The sequence below is a fragment of the Psammomys obesus genome, unplaced genomic scaffold (genome assembly GCF_907164565.1).
Source record: "Psammomys obesus unplaced genomic scaffold, mPsaObe1.curated_primary_1811, whole genome shotgun sequence".
NCBI classification, from domain to species: domain Eukaryota; kingdom Metazoa; phylum Chordata; class Mammalia; order Rodentia; family Muridae; genus Psammomys; species Psammomys obesus.
Window position 1 is genome coordinate 61,532,288 of NW_026585644.1, and position 20,940 is coordinate 61,553,227.

The 20,940-nt window shown below is 42.7% G+C and overlaps 1 protein-coding gene across 1 annotated transcript in view; it reads left to right on the forward strand.

Moving 5' to 3' along the window:
• Spag1 (sperm associated antigen 1) overlaps window positions 1-20,623 on the forward strand; it is a 65,938-nt gene extending 45,315 nt beyond the window's left edge. The window contains exons 12-18 of the mRNA XM_055622674.1: window positions 3,927-4,079; window positions 7,491-7,651; window positions 9,498-9,630; window positions 11,894-12,020; window positions 18,482-18,613; window positions 19,658-20,026; window positions 20,120-20,623. Of these exons, the coding sequence (XP_055478649.1) occupies window positions 3,927-4,079; window positions 7,491-7,651; window positions 9,498-9,630; window positions 11,894-12,020; window positions 18,482-18,613; window positions 19,658-20,026; window positions 20,120-20,251 (1,207 nt within the window). The 3' untranslated portion in view covers window positions 20,252-20,623. The remainder of the gene's footprint in view (window positions 1-3,926; window positions 4,080-7,490; window positions 7,652-9,497; window positions 9,631-11,893; window positions 12,021-18,481; window positions 18,614-19,657; window positions 20,027-20,119) is intronic.
• The last annotated feature ends 317 nt before the right edge of the window (window positions 20,624-20,940 follow it).

Here is a 20,940-nt window from a genome sequence, read left to right on the forward strand (position 1 = left end):
ACACACACACACACACACACACACACACACACACACACACACACACACACACTACAACTATAGAAGATTATACAAACATTTTCCCTCCCCTGCTCCCATCAATTTGTACTTTTCCCTTTTGGACTATGGGAAGTAACTAGCTCCAAGCCACTTGTCACCAGGATAACTTCTACTGGATTTTGCTCAGACTGTTCCCAGCAATGGTTCAGTGGTTCAGTAGCTCAACTTCCCTGGCACCACCTTCCTTCCCCACACCGCCCTGTGCTCCAGGCCTTCTCCCTCCTTGTACTAGATATCAGATGTACTGTCTGCTCATCTTTGCTTCTGAAACCCCTGCTCAGCTGCCAGCCTACCTCGTCACTTTTCACTTTCTCTAGGTTGTAACACTGGTCCTGACCCACGGTTGCACCTGTAGGCTCTCAGGCCAATCAGTGCAGTAGGGTTAGCCTCTTGGCCCCTCTGCAGCACTGTGCTCATTGGTGAGGTCAGTAACCTGCCAGGCCGGGTGCATATATGCACATGAGCAAAACATTTTGTTTTCTTTGACCATTAAGTAACCCTTTGGCAAGAAGTAGCTATTAACCCTTTGGCAAGAAGTTACTATTAGCACATCTGAAAATTAACACAGGCCTGGCCTACTCCTGCTGTTTCGTATAATTAGAGATTATCACAACTATTCACTTACAGAAGCGCTAGTTTGAACAGTAAATTTATGAACAAACAGTTTTTTTTCCGTTGACTTGGTCAGCTTATTGATAGTATCTGTGCTGCCAGTGTCAAAAGAGGGCTTTATGTCACTTTTAGCACCCCCCCCCACTAGTATAGATTGAAGTTTAATATAATAGCATTTATATTTTGGTTTGGCCTGTCTTTATTCACAGTTATGCAGTTATGCAGGCCAATAGCTAATTGCTATGTTTTTAGGATTTTATGAGCTAATTGACATCAGGTGGATAGCTTGAAATCTGTCATGGTATGAGTATTTATACCATGACCACAATCAGATGCCCCAAGTCCAAGCTGTTTGCCCACAGAGCCTGTTACACCTTTACCATTGCCTGTGACTGAGAGGGCCATGTGAATGTATGAGATAGTCATGTCGTGATTGGCTGACATCCTTTCAACTTAAGCACTGTCTCTAATGTATTTCCTAGGAGGAAACCAAAGATATGACTCCAGTCATAGTATCACAAAGGCTAGAATAGGAGGAACTGGTCCTGGGGGAGAGCAAAAGGCCTGCTGGGAAGGGAGGTAGGTGTTAGCTTAGGAAGAGTGACCTTAGCTATGATCTAAACCCAGGAATGTGGTCCTGCCAGTCAATGCTGACCTCTGTGCAGGCCGACCTACTTAGGTGTTTTCTTTGATACCTGTTGCAAGTCCCAGTGGGAGTGGTTGGAGAGTGTACCTAGTGGGAGGCTTTTATTCTCAGATTCGCTTTAATGCCAGAGAAGACATGGTGTACCCCAGGAACAGATGTGTTGGAATCTGCAAGGAATAAGGAATAATTTATTAGTGAAAAGCGTGATGGTCTTTTATAGCCCCAAAGACTGCACACAATTTTAAAGAGCTTCTTATTTTAGATTTTTACTTCCATGAGCTCTTATTACCAGATAAGTGTTATTATAAGTCAGATCTTGAAAGAGAAGTCAGGAGTCGTTGCACTGAAATCCTAGCATTTGGGCTATGGAGGCAGCAGATCAGGAGCTGAATGAATGTCATCCTCAGCTATAGTGTTGAGGCCAGCCTGTCTGCATTAAACCCTGACTCCAAAAAACAAAAACAAACAAACAAAACCCCCAAAACAACAACAACAACCAAAAAAGCCAGACATTTTAAACAAGGAAAAACGTTTAACCTGTGAAGATAATGTTTTTAAGTTTTACTTTTTTTAAGTACTTATTTATTTTAAATCAAGTATGTGCATGTGGATGACGCTTGTGTGGGTGCCCGAGGAACTGGAGTTATAGGTGTTTTCCAGTTTCCTGATGTAGAAGCTGGGAATCAAACTCAGTCCCCTGCAAAAGCAATACATACACTAAACAGCTGAACCATCTCTCCAGCCCAAGACTTAATTAAAAAAAAGTTTTTTTGTATGTGTGTGTGTGTGTGTGTGTGTGTCATGGGGGGGGGGGGACGGGACAGGGGGGCAGTGCAATACCCAAGGAAGCCAGAGGAAGGCATCAGACCCTCTGAAACTGGACTTATAGGTGGTTGTGAGGCTGTCCTGAGTGCTAAGAACTCTGGTTCCCTGCAAGAGCAGCAGTCGGTTTAGCTGCTGACCATTTCTCCAGCCTGAAGATAAATGGTTATGTATCTTTAAGGAGCAGTGTTTCCCAGAGGTCTGTTTGCAGACTCACTCTTGGGAATGTTGGTGGTGCACAAGGGGCTCTGGGCCCCCTCTGTCCTCACAACACAGCTTTACACATTTTAGTATGCAGACTCCATGAGAGACACAGAGAGAAGCTATCATGCCTAAGCAAAAATTTGAGAGACAGTATTCTAAATAGTATTTTTATTTGCACAATTATTTATCAGCCAAAATAACCACATCACACTTTGTATTTGTCAGATCTCTCTCTCATGTGCGCGCACACATCTCTGGACAGCTTCCTAGTTAGAATATTTAGATAGGCTAGAGTTCCCCAGTAATCTCTGCCTCTGCCTGTTTTTGCTGCCGTCTACAGACTTGCCCCAGGAGACTCTTGAGGGTCTCAGCTGTTAGCCTGAGTAACCGGCCTTCTGGTGAGCTCTTCTTTCATACTCACAGTGCCTGTCTGTGTTTATGATTGGATGATTGTTTTCTCTCATGTAATTTCCATTTATAAGCTTACTCATTTTCAAGATTGTGGTCAAAGAATAAAAAACCTAACCCTTCATTTCGTATGTTAGGAAGTAGTAAGAATTATGTGTCCCATTCTATCAATTCTAGATTCTCAGCTTGGGCCATCTTGATTGACTCTGTTGCCTTGAGCAGTGAAAGCCTGCTGGGATGGAGGTGGTGTGGGTGTGACAGGAACACCTTCCTGTTCTCTGGCCTCACAAATGAAATTTATCTTTAGTGACACTGAACATGCTTTACAGACTAAACAGTGCGAATGAAAACTCATGACTAATAAATTAATAATAATAATAATAATAAACAGTTGTGGATTTAATCCCTTCTGGTTTGTTACTGCCACCTTTTTACAGTTAAGTGATAATGAATTACAGAAAGTGTTAGAAAGCTAATTTTAAAATAAATCATGCAAGTTCTTGTGGTTTAGTAGTAGGGCATCTTATTAAATGTATGGCTACAATTAAACACACACACACACACACACACACACAGGAGGTCAGAGGTCAACATCCATCCTCCTCACTCACTCCCCACTTCATTCTTTGAGACAAAGTCTCTCTGACCCGGAGCTGCCTCCTTAAGGATCCTCTTAGGCTGTGCAACAGGCCCCGGCAAGCCTGTCTCCACCTCTTGAGCTCTGGGATAACAGGCAGATGCTGCAGGGTTGGTTCTCTGTAGGTGTGCGGAGTATCAGTTCAGGTCCTCATGCTTACAGAGCAGGCACGTTACTGGCTGTGCCTTCTCCTAAAATTTTTAACTTCTAATCTTCCTAAAATTTTAACTTCTAATCTGTCTAATCTGGCTCTGGGTCTTGGGCCATCCTGGCTCTATCAGAGGACTAGGAAGCTCATAAACTGCCAGGGAGCTCACACCCCACTGAGGAGTGAGGCCATGTAGAGTGCTTTCTTGTCCACAGGTTCAAAGAGGATGTAATGGCTATGCGACTTTTGTCTTTTTGATAAATCACCAGGACCCCCAATGGAATATCAGGTGTCATGCATTGGAGTTTAGTACTGCAGAATGCAATTGTTAAATAGAAAATAAAGGGTCCATCTCAAGGTAAATGACATGTAATATCTTGTTCTCTTAGGGCTCTGGAACTTCATCCATTCTCAGTGAAGCCTCTTTTGAGACGAGCAATGGCCTATGAGACCTTAGAACAATATGGGAAAGCTTACGTGGATTATAAAACAGTGTTGCAGATAGACACTGGGATCCAGCTAGCAGGCGACAGTATAAACAGGTAATCTAGTTTGAGGCCACTCTCTGGGGTCTACCTCTGTTACTGAAGGATTAAGCTACTCCCTTCTCTTCCTTGAAGAATACTGTCAGAGCCAGGGTGGTGGTAGCGCACGCCTTTAATCCCAGCAGTCGGGAGGCAGATCTCTGTGAGTTCAAGGCTATCCTGGTCTATAGAGTGAGTTCCAGGAGAGCCAGGGCTACACAGAGAAACCCAAACCAAAAACCAACCAAACCAAAAAACCAAAAACCACCACCAACAAAAGAATGCTGTCAGTCTCTCAGGTTCTCACTCACTTTATTTGAAAGCCCCTCTCTTCCTAGCTTGATTTCTAATGACCCCTTCCTATTTCTTGGCTTCATCCTCTCCCATTTTGTATTTATTTCTGTGAAATGCTTCATCTTAACACCATATCTACATCTTCCATGTGCTTCTTAAGCCTGGGTGTCAGGTGCTTTCATGGGTGTCTGAGTCAGGGTCTGAACAGGTGCTGTGGGCAGACCACAGCACACATTTCTCAGGGTTTATGAGTCCCTGTGGGCACAATGCGGGTCTATAAGTCCCTGTGGGCACAATGCCTGTTTTTATGCTCAGAACTAATTCTTTGTGCCCTTGGAAGCAGACACCCACTGAGGAGGAGGAGTATTACATAGGGATGAAATAACCGAGAGGTTATCTAATTAAAATTCTAACCAGCTTATCCCCCGAGGAAGAATGAGAAGGCAAATGTCTTCCGATTCCCGTCTCGCCCAAGCAGTGGTGCGTGGCCCTGAGCTCAAAGCCCAACCACACAGGCTTGACAATACTCATGTAACCTATGCGTCAGATAGCATGTTCTAATTATGCGTAGCATTTTCTGATGCTGCAGTAGGCTGAAAGTTTGTGTCGGTAGGCTGAATGGCATGATGCGTAGCGGAGACTTGCTGATTATATAATTTCTCAACTTTCTGCATTGTTTTTTTAAAAATAAGATAAAATGTACATATGAATAAGCATACAGTCCATGACATTTAGTGAACACATGTTATACAGGTGTCACTTTCCCCCTGTTTTTATCACCTTTTTGTCACCCTCACAGGCAGCCCTGTCCTCACCAGTCACTCCTTCTTGTCCCCTTCCTGAGCCCCCTGCAGCCAGCAATCTGCTTTCTGTCTCCTATGGACTTACCCATTCTGAACATTTCGTAGAAAGAGAATCTAGACTATGTGCGGTTGTGTTTGTCATAATGTTTCTGCATCACTGTTGAGTTTCTTCATAGACGGAGGATGTCCTGTTCGTGTTCACACAGATCACTTTTTTTCCCAAGACACAGTTTCTTTGTGTAGACTTGGCTGTCTTGGACTCACTTAATAGACCAGGTTGCCCTGGTCTATTGTCACAGAGGTCTTCCTGCCTCTGTCCCCCTGAGTGCTGGGATTATAGGCTTGCACCACCAAGACCAGCTCACTTCTTTGTTTTTTTTTTTTTTTTTAATTAATCTCTCAGTTGATGGTCATTTTGATTGTTTCCACCTTTTTCCTCTTACAAATGATCGACATCCCTGGGCGAGTTTATATTTGCTCACCCATTTCACTTCCTTTACTGTATACTAGGAGAGGAATTGCTGGGTCCAATGGTAATTCCATGTTTAGCTTTCTGAGGTTTGTATTGTATATTTACCTAAGAGGATAGTTTCAAAGCAGTTGACTTTAAGACTCTGAGAATTTTTAATGGAATTGCAGAGTTTTGTTGGAATTTTATAAGAAAAATGAGGTTTTCCATGTTCTTCTTAGTAAACAATTCGCTCATTTTTGTGATGCAATAGCTGGCACTTGCTTTTCCATTGAACACATTTTATTATAAAATCATTATATAAAATACATAAAATTCATTACAAAATCAGACACCGGGAACTTATTTATTTTATTTACTTAAACACCTGTGCTTACTTTGTTTTTGCTTTCATTCACACCTGCCTCTCTCCCTCTCCGGGAGCCTTAGTATGTTAGACCCCTGCCTTGATTTCCCCGCCACACGGCATCTCTTTTCAGCTGCCTTTTCCTTCCTCTCTTCTGGTAATACAAATTTTGCTTAAAAATCTTTTTTTTCAAAATCTTTTTCTTCTACAGTTGTGGGCTGGCTTTCAAATTTATCTTTTCATACCCAACCAATGAGTTGTAGTTATTATAGCTGCAGTTAATAATGGAAATGTATGTATATTAGAATCATCTGTATATATGTGTAAAACCGTTTACATAAAAGTATGTGAGTGCAGTCACTAATTAGCAGTCCGCCTGCCCTGTCTTGGGAAGTGTCTTTCTAAAATCGGATATTTGTCCCAGAGACATAATCCAATTTTGCTTTTAAATAAATAAAATCAATCAAACAAACAAACAGACAAAAACCTTTGAGATAAGGTCTCACTGTGTAGTCCTGGCAGGCCTTGAGCTTGTGCTGGGATTAAAAACATGTATCAGTATGCCCAGCCTCTCTAGGTTTAAAATGATATGAAAATGACCACCAAGAATATTACTCTGAATCATGAGTTAGACATTAAGGTAAGGCTTTAAGGAGATACTCTACTTTTTGTCTTTATTTATATGAGAAGAATGTGAGTGGACACATTTAGAAGTGAAAGAACACATGGGAAGTGTGTTAGTGCATGTTAGGCCTTAAGAGGCAGCAGTGTCCGGGGAGATTCTGGCCCTCATCAGTGTCATCATGTGCTGTGCATCTGTCTTCAGCCACCGCAGGGTTCAGTTTGCACAGAGAAACCTCAAAGGACTCCCAGCTACTCTCAAGAGAAACACATTGTCAGTTTAGTCACTGGCTAAAGGTTGGGATATTTCTTCCAGTCCTAAATTTTAGTTGCATGTTTCACTTTTTTAGAAATTAAAATTTTATTGTATGTATATTGAAAATTTTAAACAAATTAACAAGTTTTAATTTTTGAGTAGAAAATGGTCTCTGTGTGTGAAGGCACATGTCTATAATCTCAGTCAGTCAAGAGGGTCACAAATTCAAAGTTCCTCTGGGCAAGATAGAAAAGCCCTGTCTTAAAAACAAAAAACCAAAAAGAAAAGGAAGTGATCTGCGTAAATAATCAGTGCAACTTTTAAAAATTCTTCAGAAATATTTTGGTTTATATAGACTGCATGCTTTTCTACAAGCTACACACAGGTACAGCTTGGTCAACCTGACTCTTTTGTTTGTTGAGACAAAGTTTCTCTGTGTAGCCCTGGCTGGCCTGGAACTCATTCTGTAGATCAGGCTGCTCTTGAACTCAGAGAACTACCTGCCCCAGCCTCCCAGGTGCTGGGGTCAAAGGTGTGGGCCACCGCACAGTAGTCAGTGTATGAGGTGTCACTGACTCTTCCTTCATTAAAATAAAACAGTAATTCCTTGATTGATCCTAACAATTCATTTCCTATTTAGAATAACAAGAATCTTAATGGAGCTAGATGGGCCAAGATGGCGGGAGAAACTGCCACCCATCCCAGCTGTACCCATGTCTGATCCACTGAGAGTTTGGCATCCTGCTGCAGAGATCCCAACCCAAGAACCACATCCCAGTGGCAGTGCGCCCAGCATCTCAGGTAGGGGAGAGCTACTCATGTTTCCTCCAAAGGCAGCTAGAGCAACAGTGTATTCCCAGAGGAAAGCAGAGTGAGAAGAGCCTGAATTACGGTGTCAGACCCGGGGTCAGGTCAGTGCTTCTACCTCCTTGTGTACAAGAAAGGGGGTTGGGCAAGGGGTAACCGAGTCACAAGCTAACTCTCAGGAGTACATAGAAGTACATGAATATAGACCTTGGTCCTTGTGCTGCCTGTGGAAGCCGATGGCGACCTGTTAATGTGGAGCTGGCATTACTAAGAGGAAGAAAAAGAATTAAGCTCTCCAGGAAAACATGTGACAAAGTGACAGGAGTGAGACTGGTGTGTTAAAAATAATAAAGGAGCTGAGAGATGGTGCAGTGGATAGAGCACTGTTTGCTCTTCCAGAGCTCCTGAGTTCCCAGCAACCACATGGTGGCTCACAACCACAATACTGAAATCTGATGCTCTCTTCTGGCACACGGATGTACATGCAGATAGAGCACTCACATTAAATAAATAAAATCTTAAAAATAATAATGATAAAAAAACTGATTCAGAGCTGGTGAGACAGCCTGGTGTGTAAAAGTACTTGCCATGCAAACTTGAAGGCCTGAGTTCAGCCTCCAGGCTCCTCACTGGAAGGAGACAGCTCCATGTGCTTGCTGTGTCACAATCCTGTCCAGAGCCACATACACATGTCACACTTACATATAAAACATCTTCAAATAATAATGTGCAAATATATAGTAGGAAAAATTGGATGCTGAATAAATATCACACCAGGCTTTAAAAATTTGATATTATTCATCAAATATTTATTGAATCTTTGGCTTTGTAAAGATTTATTTATTTTATGTGTGTGAGTACTTTGCCTGCATGTACATATATGTACCACATATGTACCTGGTGTTCAAAGAGGTCAGAAGAGGGCATTGAATCCCTGGAAACTGGAGTTACAGATGGTGGTGAACCACAATTTGGGCGCTGGGAATTGAGCCCAGGTCCTCTGTAAGAGCAGCCAGTGCTCTTAACCGCTAGGACATCTCGCCAATCCCCAGGTTTTTAAACCTACATGATTTGTGGGTATGTGTGTGTGAGTACAGGTGCTCACAGAAATCTGAAATGTCTGACAGGGTCCTCTACAAGTTCAGTGAGTGCTCTTAGTCGCTGAACCATGGCTCTAGCCCTAGCTTTGTGTTTTATTTTGGTGTTGTGTGTGTGTATCTTTTTTTTTTTTTAATTAAGGGTTTTCACATAATCCAGACTGGCCTCAACCATGATTTAGAATCATAAATAGCCCTGAAGGCTGGTCATCTCACCTCTACCTCACAAGGACTGGGACCACAGGCATGCACCACCATGCCTACTCATTGATGGTGCTTGTATCCATGTATTCTGCCATAATTCCAGCTTAATGAAATGTCTACGGTTCCATTGCCCCAATGCTTATAGACACAGTGTCCTTTGCAGTTACTGGAAACTGTGGGCATGCGAGTTCATTGGAGCAGCCTGTGTGAGTCCAGCTACCTGTGTCCTGGTGTATGGCTTCATTCCCTCCATCTGAGACACAGCTCTTGTTCATGGTAGTGTCTCTGGAAGACATGCCAACATGTATAACACATTACTTCATCTGATTCTCTAGTTTGAACATGACAGTGTCATAATTACTCATACATTTAGCAGCTTCGCCTATGTCATTTCATGGTTTGTTCTGTTTAGCCTAGCTCTTCCTGGTGTGCGAGCACATGACTTTGCAATGGAGGGTTTTACTGGTAATTGTCCTCAAGATTTTATAGATGTGCTTACGGGAATGTTTTCTCTCTATATTCATTTTTTGGTCTCATAGATGAAAAAATGTTTCAAGTCCTTAAAGAAGAAGGAAATCAACTTGTAAAGGACCAAAACTATAAAGATGCCATTAGTAAATACAGCGAATGCTTAAATATTAACAGCAAGGCGTGTGCTATATATACAAACAGGCAAGTTCTATGTGATTTATGTAGGTCTTCTGTGAATAGTTTTGATTATTTTAAAACAATGTTTGACAAAGTAACTTAATAAAATGTATTAATTCTATATAATACTTTCTAGGACTCAGTATGTAAGCTGTCCCAGGTGTCTCTGAAGGAGCTAGAGAGGGATTGGGAATAAAGGCGTGATGCCATGATCCTGTGGTCACCTTTGCTTACTGAGCTTGTCCTGCTCTGGCCCTGTGCTGTTTGCCTGGCCAGGCTGCAGCCAGCTGAGTCTTAAGTTCTGTCCAAAGCTGGGGCAGGCTTTGGGTTGGGGTTGATCAATGGCCTTCAAAATACTGTCTTCTGGGGCTGTGTCCTTTTTTCTTCTGAAGTGCTAAAGGAAGGACCAGCCTTTCCCTGCAGTGTGTAGTAGGAACTGGCATGTTGTTTCTGGAATGCAGCCTATACCATCTTTACCATTTATGATACTTTGAGGATTTGATGGGAGCAGTCAGGGTGTGTGCTAAAAGGAAGAATAAAGGATCAGTTTTGAGCATTTTTCCTAGATATTTCATGCAATTGTTAATTTTGTTTGAGACTTTCATACACCATTCTGTATTCCATCATTTCCACCCCTCCCTCTGATAAAGTCTTTTAAAAAAATGTGTGTGAGTATTTTGCCCGTACGGATATATGTGCACCACATGCATGCGTGGTACCTGCAGAGATGAGAGAACGGTGTTGGATCCCATGCAACTGGGATTTGAGATGGTTGTAAAGCACCATGTGCATGCCGGAAACCAGACCCAGGTGCCCTGCAAAGGCATCAGATGCTGTTAACTGCTGAGTCGAGTCATCTCTTTAACCCCTCAGATAAATTCTTAACTGGCCTCCTACTGTGGCTTTGTATACATTTCTGTGTTGTGGCCACTGCTGGTCAGACATTGTCACTATCCCATAGTTTCTTCACCTCTTCTTCAGCCTTTGTATCAGTGGGTAGGAATAACTGTCAGGTTCCTGGGAGGACCCTGCGGCCCTTGGCTGTAGTGGCGTGCAGCTGAACGCCTGGTTCTCCCTGCAGGCTTCCTGTTGTCTTATGTCTTGTGCCTTGGAAGGTCTGGATCCCTTATTGCCTACTTGTCTCTAGACAAGCTCATTCCTCCCTCACATCCATCTCCACTCACCTCTTACCCTTGTGCCTCCCAGATCTGTTTTCTGAACTTTAGGCCCTCCTTCCTCCTTCCTCCTTCCTTCTTCCTCCTTTCTCCTTGGAGAAGTTGATCATCCTTGGCCTTTCTTTCCCAAGCAGGCAGCATCCTAGATACCTCTAAGTACCCTTCAGGATGGCTGGCTATTCTGTCTCACCACTCCCTTTCCTTAGGCCCCTGGTATCTCCTCTGAAAGGTCTGCAGCGATTCCTGGCTTCTCCTCTTGTCTTGCTTTCCCACTTATAGGTAGAGTGAGCTTTCTGAAGCACGCTGAACACATCACCCTCTTCTGGGCTTCTACTGGGCCTCTACACATGCTTCTACTGGGCTCTGGATAAAGTCTAGGTGAGCAGGGCCCTCTGTGGTCTGGCCTGACCCGTCTTGTAGCCCCACCCCTCCATTCCAGCCATGCACTGCTTTTCCTGGTTCACCAAAAATATCACGCTCTACCCTGGAAAGGCTATGCCTAGGCTGTATCCTTGGCCTCCCTCTGTCCCTTTTCTCTTAGCCCCTTAACTCTTAGCTTAATGCCTTGGTAAGATCATTCTCCCTTCATACACCCATACACCTGCCTAGCTTGATGAATGTGTCCCTGATTGCTCCACCTCCAGCTATGCTCCACAAGATCTGCTGTAGGCCTCAGCTGTGTGCTTCCCCCTTACAAATTTTATTAGAGGTGCTCATTTTAGTTCCATTTCCTCCTTTGGGGGCAGGCTATATTTTGTTTGCAGTGACGAAATTGTATCCCTCATGAGTGCGCCATTGTTGACCAGAAGGGTTCTGCACCAGCTGCAGCAGCTGTCGCTTAAAACAGACACAATAGCCTGATTTTGATCCATACTAGCTTTTAAATTTTCTATAGAAGTTATTTCGGGTTTTTAATCTTATTTTTATTGTGTGAATGTGTGTGGGGGTATGTGCACATGCATGTCACGAGCTACCCAGTGCAAGTGTTGGGAACTGGACTTGGACTCTCTGCGAGAGCAGCAAATGCTAACATAGCTAACCTCCCTCCCAGGCCCCTCTTGCTTTCTCAATACACTGATCAGTTTCCTCTACTTTCCCTTGCGTTGTGCCAGGGCTCTCTGTTACTTGAAGCTGGGCCAGTTTGAAGAGGCAAAGCTGGACTGTGACCAGGCACTTCAGATAGACGGCGAGAATGTGAAAGCCCATTACAGACTAGCGCTTGCACAGAAAGGACTCAAGGTGAGGGCATTTTGTCTTTGTGTATAACTTTCATCCCTGAACAGACCAAGTGGCTTCATGAATATATCATCAGGGCCATGAGCTCAGAGTGAGGTTTAATCCTGGTATCCACTGACTTGCTCAGAAGCCTCCCATCATACCTCCATATTTTCACTCTGATATGGATCATGTAGTTTCTAAATCCCTGTCCAGCTCCACTTCAGTCCATAGTAAAGCATTTTGGCTACAGTTTTCCAGCTCTACTTTCCTAAGGCATCAGGGAATGTTCACTTTAAGGCAGACAGCTTGTTACTGCTGTGTTATTGTGTAAACGTAGGGAGCTTTCAAAGGAAAAAAAATAGTACTAAAACAACAACAAAAACTTAACAGCAGGGACTGCTGTGGGAGATGGGGAGGAGAAACATCACGTTTGGCATGAGCCACCCAGTGGAAGCTGGGAGAGAGGCAGCCGAGATTTAGAAGTTTACAGTGGCCTGGGCCCTGAGCTAGCTTGGCTGATGGCCCTTGTGGAACTACAGAATGGCATTCTGCCCACACATACTGTGAAGAAAGTAGGCTCTGTATAAATATGCTTTCCTTATGCAAACTCTACTGAATGGAAAATTTTTCCTTCTGTTTTTTTAATATTTATTTTATTTTATTTATCACAAATTATTCACTTTGTAGCCCAGCTGTAGCCCCCTCTCTCATTCCTTCCAAATCTCACCCTCCCTCCCTCTTCTCCTCTCATGACCCTTCCCCATTTCACTGATAGGGGAGATCCTCCTCCCCTTCCATCTGACCCTAGCCTGTCAGGTCTCTTCAGGACTAGCTGCATTATCTTCCTCTGTGGACTGGTAAGGCTGCCCGCCCCCTCAGAGGGAGGTGATCCAAGAACCATCCACTGAGTTCATGTCAGAGACAGTCCCTGTTCCCCTTACTAGGGTACCCACTTGGACGCTGAGCTGCCATGGGCTACATCTGTGCAAGGGTCCTAGGTTATCTCCATGCATGGTAATTGGTTGGAGGACCAGTCCCAGAAAAGACCCCTGGGCCCAGGTTTTTTGGTTCTGTTGTTCTCCTTGTAGAGCTCTTGTCCCCTCTAGGTGTTTCTATCTCCCCCTTCTTTCATAAGGTTCCCTGCACTCTGCCCAATGTTTGGCTATGAATCTCAGCATCTGCTGGATAGAGTCTTTCAGAGGCCCACTGTGGTAGGCTCCTGTCTTGTTCCCTGTTTTCTCCCTTTTCCTATGTCCATCCCATTTACCTTTCTGAGTGAGGATTGAACATCTTACCCAGGGTCCTCCTGCTTGCTCAGCTTCTTTAGGTGTACAGATTTTAGTACATTTATCCTATATTATATGTCTAATATCCACTTATAAGTGAGTATATACCATGTGTGTCTTTCTGATTCTGGGATACTCCACTCAGGATGATCTTTTCTAGGTCCCACCATTTGCCTGCAAATGCCATGATTTCCTTGTTTTTAATTGCTGAGTAGTATTCCCTTGTGTAGACGTACCGGAATTTCTGTATCCATTTCTCAATTGAGGGATATCTAGGTTGTTTCCAGATTCTGGCTATTAGGAATAAAACTGCTATGAACATGCTTGAGCAAATGTCCTTGCTGTATACTTGAGCATATTTTAGATATATGCTTAGGAGGAGTGGTATATCTAGATCTTGAGGAAGCACTATTCCTAATTGTCTTAGAAAATGCCAAATTAATTTCCAAAGTGGTTGTACAAGTTTACATTCCCACCAGCAATGGAAGAGGGTTCCCCTTTTTCCACATCCTCTCCAGCATGTGTTGTCACTTGAGTTTTTGATCTTAGCCATTCTGATGGGTGTAAGGTGAAATCTCAGGGTTGTTTTGATTTGCATTTCCCTGATGACCAAGGATGTTGAACATTTCTTTAAGTGTTTCTCTGACATTCGATATTCCTCTGTAGAGAATTCTCTGTTTAGCTCTGTACCCCATTTTTTAATTGGATTACTTGATTTGTTGCTGTTTAACTTTTTTAGTTCTTTATATACTGGATATTAGCCCTCTGTCAGATATAGGGTTGGTGAAGATCCTTTTCCAGTCTGTAGGCTGTCATTTTGTTCTGATGACAGTGTCCTTTGCTTTAGAGAAGCTTTTCAGTTTCATGAGGTCCCATTTATTGATTGTTGATCTTAGAGCCTGTGCTGTTGGTGTTCTGTTCAGGAAGTTGTCTCCTGTGCCAATGAGTTCAAGGCTCTTCCCCACTTTTTCTTCTAACAGTGACTTATTTGGTTAGAGTTACACCAAGGTACTTTATGTGCTTTGTGGCTATTGTGAAGGGTGTTATTTCCCTGATTTCTTTCTCAGCCCATTTGTCTTTTATATATAGGAGGGCTACTGAATTTTTTTTTTTGTTAATTTTGTATCCAGCTACTTTGCTGAAGGTGTTTATCAGCTGTATGAGTTCCCTGGTAGAATTTTTGGGGTCACTCATGTCTACTATCATATCATCTGCAAATAGTGATACTTTAACTTCTTCCTTTCTGATTTGAATCCGCTTGATCTCCTTTAATTGTCTTATTTTTCTAGTAAGGACTTCAAGAATTATGTTGAAGGGATATGGAGAGAGTGGGCAGCCTTGCCTTGTCCCTGATATTTCAGTGGGATTGCTTTAAGTTTCTCTCTGTTTAATTTGATGTTGGCTATGGGCTTGCTGTAAGTGCCTTTACTATGTTTAGGTATGTGCCTTGTATCCCTGATCTCTCCAAGACTTTAAATGTAAATGAATGTTGGATTTTATCAAATGCTTTTCAGCATCTAAAAAGATGATCATGTGTTTGTTTGTTTTTTTCTTTCAGTTTGTTTATATGGTGGATTACATTGAAGTATTTCCATATATAGAACTACCCCTGCATGCCTGGGATGAAGCCTAGTTGGTCGTAGTGGATGCTATCTTTAATGTGTTCTTGGATTCAGTTTGTGAGTATTTTGTTGAATATTTTTGCATTAGTGTTCATAAGGGAGATTGGCCTGAAATTTTCTTTCTTTGTTGGGTCGTTGTTCAGTTTAGGTATCAAGGTGACTGTGGCTTCATAGAATGAGTTTGGTAATGTTCCTTCTGTTTCAATTTTGTGGAATAGTTTGAAGAGTGTTGGTGTTAGCTATTCTTTGAAGGTCTGGTAGAACTCTGAGTTGAAACCATCTGGCCCTGGGCTTTTTTTGGATGGGAGACTTTCGATGACAGCTCTGTTTCTTTAGGGAATATAAGTCTATTTAATATATTTACCTGATCTTGATTTAGCTTTGGTAAGTGGAATCTATCAAGAAAATTGTCTATTTCATTTAGATTTTCAAACTTTGTGGCATATAGGCTTTTGAAGTAAGACCTAATGATTGTTTGGATTTCCTCAGTGTCTGTAGTTATGTCCCCCTTTTCATTTCTGATTTTGTTGATTTAGATGGTGTCTCTCTGCCTTTTAGTTAGTTTGGCTAAGGGGTTGTCTGTCTTGTTGATTTTCTCAAAGAACCAGCTCTTGGTTTCATTGATTCTTTGAATCATTCTCTGTGTTTTTAGTTTATTGATTTCAGCCCTGAGTTTGATTATTTTCAGCCTTCTACTCTTCTTGGGTGTGTCTGCTTCTCTTTTCCCTCGAGCTTTCAGGTGAGCTGTTAAATTGCTTGTATGAGATGCTTCGAATTTCTTTTTGAAGGATATTAGTGCTATGAACTTTCCTCCTTAGCACTGCTTTCATTGTGTCCCATAAGTCTGGGTATGTTGTGCCTTCATTTTCATTAAATTCTAGGAAAACTTTTATTTCTTTCTTTATTTCTTCCCTGACCCAGTTGTCATTGAGTAGCAAGTTGTTCTGTTTCCATGTATGTGTCAGCCTTTTGCTATTTTTGTTGTTGTTGAGGTCCAGCTTTAGTCCATGGTGATCTGATAGGATACAGGGGATTATTTCAATCTTCTTGTATCTATTGAGACTTTCTTTGTGCCTGATTATATAGTCTATTTTGGAGAAGGTTCCATGAGGTGCTGAGAAGAAGGTAAATTCTTTCGTGTTTGGGTGTAAGGTTCTGTAGATGTCTGTTAGGTCCATTTGATTCATGATCTCTGTTAGAGTCATTGTTTCTTTGTTTAATTTCTGTTTTGTTGACCTGTCCTTTGTTGAGAGTGGGGTGTTGAAGTTTCCCACTATTAATGTGTGGGGATCTATGTGTGGTTTAAGTTTTATTAATGTTTCTTTTACAAATGTGAGTGCTCTTGTATTTGGGGCATAGATGTTCAGGATTGTGATATCTTCTTGGTGGAATTTTCCTTTGATGAGTATGAAGTGACCTTCCCCATCTCTTTTGATTAATTTTGGTAGAAAGTTTATTTTATTAGCTATTAGAATGTCTACCCCTGCTTGCTTTGTGGGTCCATTTGCTTGGAAAACCATCTTCCAGCCCTTTACTCTCAGGTAATGTCTATCTTCGTAACTTAGGTGTGTTTCAGCTTCTCTGAACTGTAGTGAAGGGAAACCCCTCCCCTCCGTGCCCCACCTCAAGCCTTGCTTCCCTTTACTGCATCAGGACAACTCAGCATATTTGCGAGTTGTTACTCTTTATTGTTTCCCCTGATGGGATCTAAGGTACCCATAAGGGACAAGGCCCAAGGCTGTCCTTCCTGTCACCTCATTCTCATCTTGGAACAAAAGAACTGGTCAGTGACGACTGTGGATTGGTGGCCCTGTATCCCTGCTTCATCTACCATCCCATCCTGCTGTTTTACTGCTGTCTGTTTGCTTCTCCAGGTGTTTTCTGATTGCTCACCACTCCTGTAGCCAGCCAGAGTGGTCTCCAGGGAGACTCTTGGATGGGCGACAGTCTGGTGTGAATGACGTCCACTTCCCAGCCTTCAGCTCCCAGGCGTTATCTCATACCTTGAACTCAGTGCCCTGGGTTATCCCCCACCTCTGGCCATGACTGCTGTGGTCATCTCAGTGTCGATTTGCTTGTATTTCTTCTTTTTTTAAGATGAGGGCTGTTGTGAGAGTAAAGTATAGCTTGAGCTGGCCTTAGAGTGGGACATCTGTTAGCTGTTGTCCACTCGGTGCTGTGCACTCCAGTTGCACTACTGTCTTCACCTGTGGTTCCCCATCTGGGACATGCCACTGTAAGCACTGTGTCCATTTTCCCCAGTGATTCTGTCTGTGTGTTCTAATGGCACTGCTGTGCATGAGGTACTGATAGCGTATAACGTGTTAGAGTTTTCAAGCAGCTTAAGTTTATACTAAATTGCGCCCCAGCTTTAAGGGTCTGTCTCTCAGTATGTTACTCTTGCTCTAGTGTGTTGGCGAAGGAAAAAACGATGTGGCGTTACAGCTAGTCACCCAGGGATATGGTGTAGCCACTAGTGCAATGTCTGTTTCAGCGTCCAGTGCCTGCTGCCACAGTGCCTCTCAAGAACTTCCAAGTGGCGCCTGTCTTCCACTTCACCATCTAGCTTAGTTAAACTAGGGCTCCAGTCTGTAGTTCTAGAACATGCTGAAGTGGCAAGTTCTGTCTCTGCTTCTAGAATCCCTCTTTTGCCTTCCCAACTCATTCATGCAACTCTAAAAGTGAGACTAAAATTTGATGCTGGCCAGTTTTCACCAGGGAACAACTTTGGAATGTTTTATGGAACAAGAATATTAGGAAAGCCACCCTCTATGGTGCCTGAGTTAATTCATGTTAACTCGTTCATTCGTTCCTTGCTGCAGCCTTGAGAAAGCTAGTTTTTACTGCAAAATCCATTTTGCTTTCTCTCTCAGGAAGGGTTTGGACTTTTGAGCTCAAACCATTCTCCTGCCTCAACCTCCAGAGCAGCTAGGGCTGGGGCCATGCACCATTCCTGGTTTAGGATCTTAGGTCTCACTAATAGGGACTTCAGTGGTTAATAGTTATCATCAATCTGAGTAGATTTAGTGTCACCATGGAAACACATCTCCAGGCATGTTGTGAGGGAATATTTATATTATAGTAATGTGGGGAGACACGCCCTGAATAACATTTCATGTACTATGGGCTCTGGACTAAATAGGAGAAAGGAGTTGAGCACAAACACTCCTCTTTCTGCTTCCTGAGTTTGGAAGCATGTAACCAGCTGCCCCTGCATCCAAAACTTCCTTGCCGTATGATTGATCCCTTGACTGTGAGCCGAAATAAAGCCTTCCTTTAAATTGTCAGCAATGTTGCTCTGGCAACAAGAAAAGTAATTCAAGGGCCCGTCACCTTTTATCCATTCAGCAGATGTGTGTACCACGCTCAGGTGCGTAATGGAGCCTGGCTGACTAACCTGTGCCCTTTACACCATAGAAGTTTGCTGTAGTGTGCCCTGCCTCACAGCAGACTCCCCCACACCCACTGTGTGCCTGGCCTTGGTGGAAGCCACCTGCACACACTGCAGACATCACTGTAACTCAGGCTAACCCTAGAGCTTCTGCAAACCATCTTCTGTCATTGCATTTTTCAGAATTCCCTCCTCAACCCAGATGCCATCGAGGCAAAGGAGGGGCTGCAAGAGGGAGCCCAGCACCTTGACACCAAGAACGACACAGCGCCTCCCAGCAAAGGAAGGGAGAGGAGGAGAATCGAAGTCCGAGAGGTATTTATTTGTATTTCATACTTTTTGAAAGCTACTGAGATTCCATATGAATCTAAGGTTATTTTCCTGTGAATTCTATGGGATTTTTCCCTCTTTATTCTAATTGTCAATGAAAATTTTAGCCAGTTGTAAAGACAAAATTTGCCCTTTGGTGTGTCATCAGCCACTGTATTTCTCAGCATGGGCCATGGATAATGGGTGTCCCAGTGTCGGGCATGTTTTTTTCATTACCACCCCTGCCTGTTTTGTGCCCTGGGAGCCCTGGGCCAGAAGCTTCTCCTTAGGATAGACATGCAGAGAGCAACAAAATTTATCTTCAGCATGGCAAACCATACCTGGTGAAGAACTTTCCAGGCTCACTTATCTTTTTTATTGTTGTTGGTTTGTTTTGGTCACTCTTTAGACCAGGCTGGCCTTGAATTCAGAGATCTGCCTCTGCCTCCCAAATGCTGGGCCATCACTTCTGGCCCCTCAACTTTTATTTCTTTCTTTATTTTTTTACTTTTCAATAATTTGGCTTCTCCAAGAGAGCCTAGACATCATATCTACCTCTGTGACTCCTAGAAGCCTCATGATTTGCTTTTGCATTAGTGAAGAAGGTCAGAACATAAATTCATGTACATCCATGATTGCTAATACCCCATTTATGGTCTGACATTTCTACTAAGAGGCAACAGGTGGGAACCTGACTTTTTCCCCCTTTAAGTAAGAAAGGACTGTTTAAGAGACGTAAAAAATGTAGGCTCATTTTGTTAAATATAAAGGAATGAAAATAAATGTAAAATTATGAAAACAGAAAAACTGATTTAGGCCTTCAGTTTGTTTTTAATGTAGGATAGATTTTTAAAACTTCCAAAAATATTTTATGCCCTAACTTCTTCTTCTTAAAGAAATTTTGTATTCTATAATGTGCTGAGATTTTTTTCCACTTAGAACTTTAACTGAAATACCGTATGTCGCTCTCAGTTCCCATTGCTAGATGTAGCTTGTGATGTGTGTGACTTATGTTGGTGTCATGACTTGGTATGATTTTCTGTCATGAAGGTGAGTGAAAGCAGTGATGAGGAGCCTGAGGAACCTGCAGCAGCTTCTGTTGCCTCCCTGCCTGCCAAGGAGGGAGTTGGAGATGGAGGGTCTGCAGAACACTCTGAAAAACTTGAGGTCCCCAAGCCTAGTAATGCCTATGAGTTCGGACAGGTCCTACATGCTGTGAGCACCAGGAAAGATGCAGAGGCCTGTGCACATCTGTTAGCCATCACTGCCCCCAAAGAGCTGCCAATGTTGCTAAGCAACAAACTCGAAGGGGACATGTTCGTCCTCCTCATTCAGTCACTGAGAAATCACCTTGTGGCCAAGAACCCCTCCCTGGTGTATGAGCATCTCTTGTACCTGAGCAGAGCAGAGAGGTTCAAGGTAAGCGGCTGCACCTGGGAGGAGCCTGGCGTTTCTGGGTTCTGTAACTTTGGAAGCGTTGGTGGTGCTCACAGGACCTTCCCCCTTTTCCAGACGATGCTGACACTGATTAGCAAAGGCCAAAAGGAGCAGATTGTGCAGCTGTTTGATGGTCTGTCAGACACACAGGTCAGCCGTTTTCCTGCAGAGGATGTACAGGCCCTAAGAAGGCAGTATGAGCTCTAACCCGGGTTTCCTGAGTTCCGACACTTTGAACAGCAGTATGATGGAGTTACATGGGTAAAGCCACACCCACAAGGATCCCTGTTTGGACCATCACACATTGTGCTTAATTTTATATCCAGAACATGTCTATTCTACAATATGATTTTTATTTGTTGTAAATATTCTTTTCTGTATTAGAGCCAACAACTTCGTATTTAATAAGTATATCCAGAACTGGGCAAATTACATTCTGATTTATAATACACATTTTCTTTTTAATGATCTACCTGTTAAAAACTTAAAATACTTTTCCTTGCCTGGGCAATTCTTTCAGGTTTGATAGGAACAAATGCCTTTAGTTCTTTAAAAGCAAATGTTACCAGTGATGATTCCCACTCAGATATGCACAAAATCCACTTTAGAATGGATTGTGTAGCATATTGTCAGTTGAAATGAAATACAACATGTCTGTGAGATCATTATTAGTTTATTAATTTAGAGCTACAATGTGGAAGTTATTTTTCTAATATGAAACCAAACATTAGCTAATGAAAGAAAAGTTGCCCAAAATTCCTATCATTTTTACTATATGACTTTCCCTTATACATTGCCTGTAAGCAATAAAACTATATGAAGCAAAAATTCACCCTGCATTTGTATTTGAACTGTTACCCTGTCCCATATTTTCCAAACATTCAAATGTCCCCACC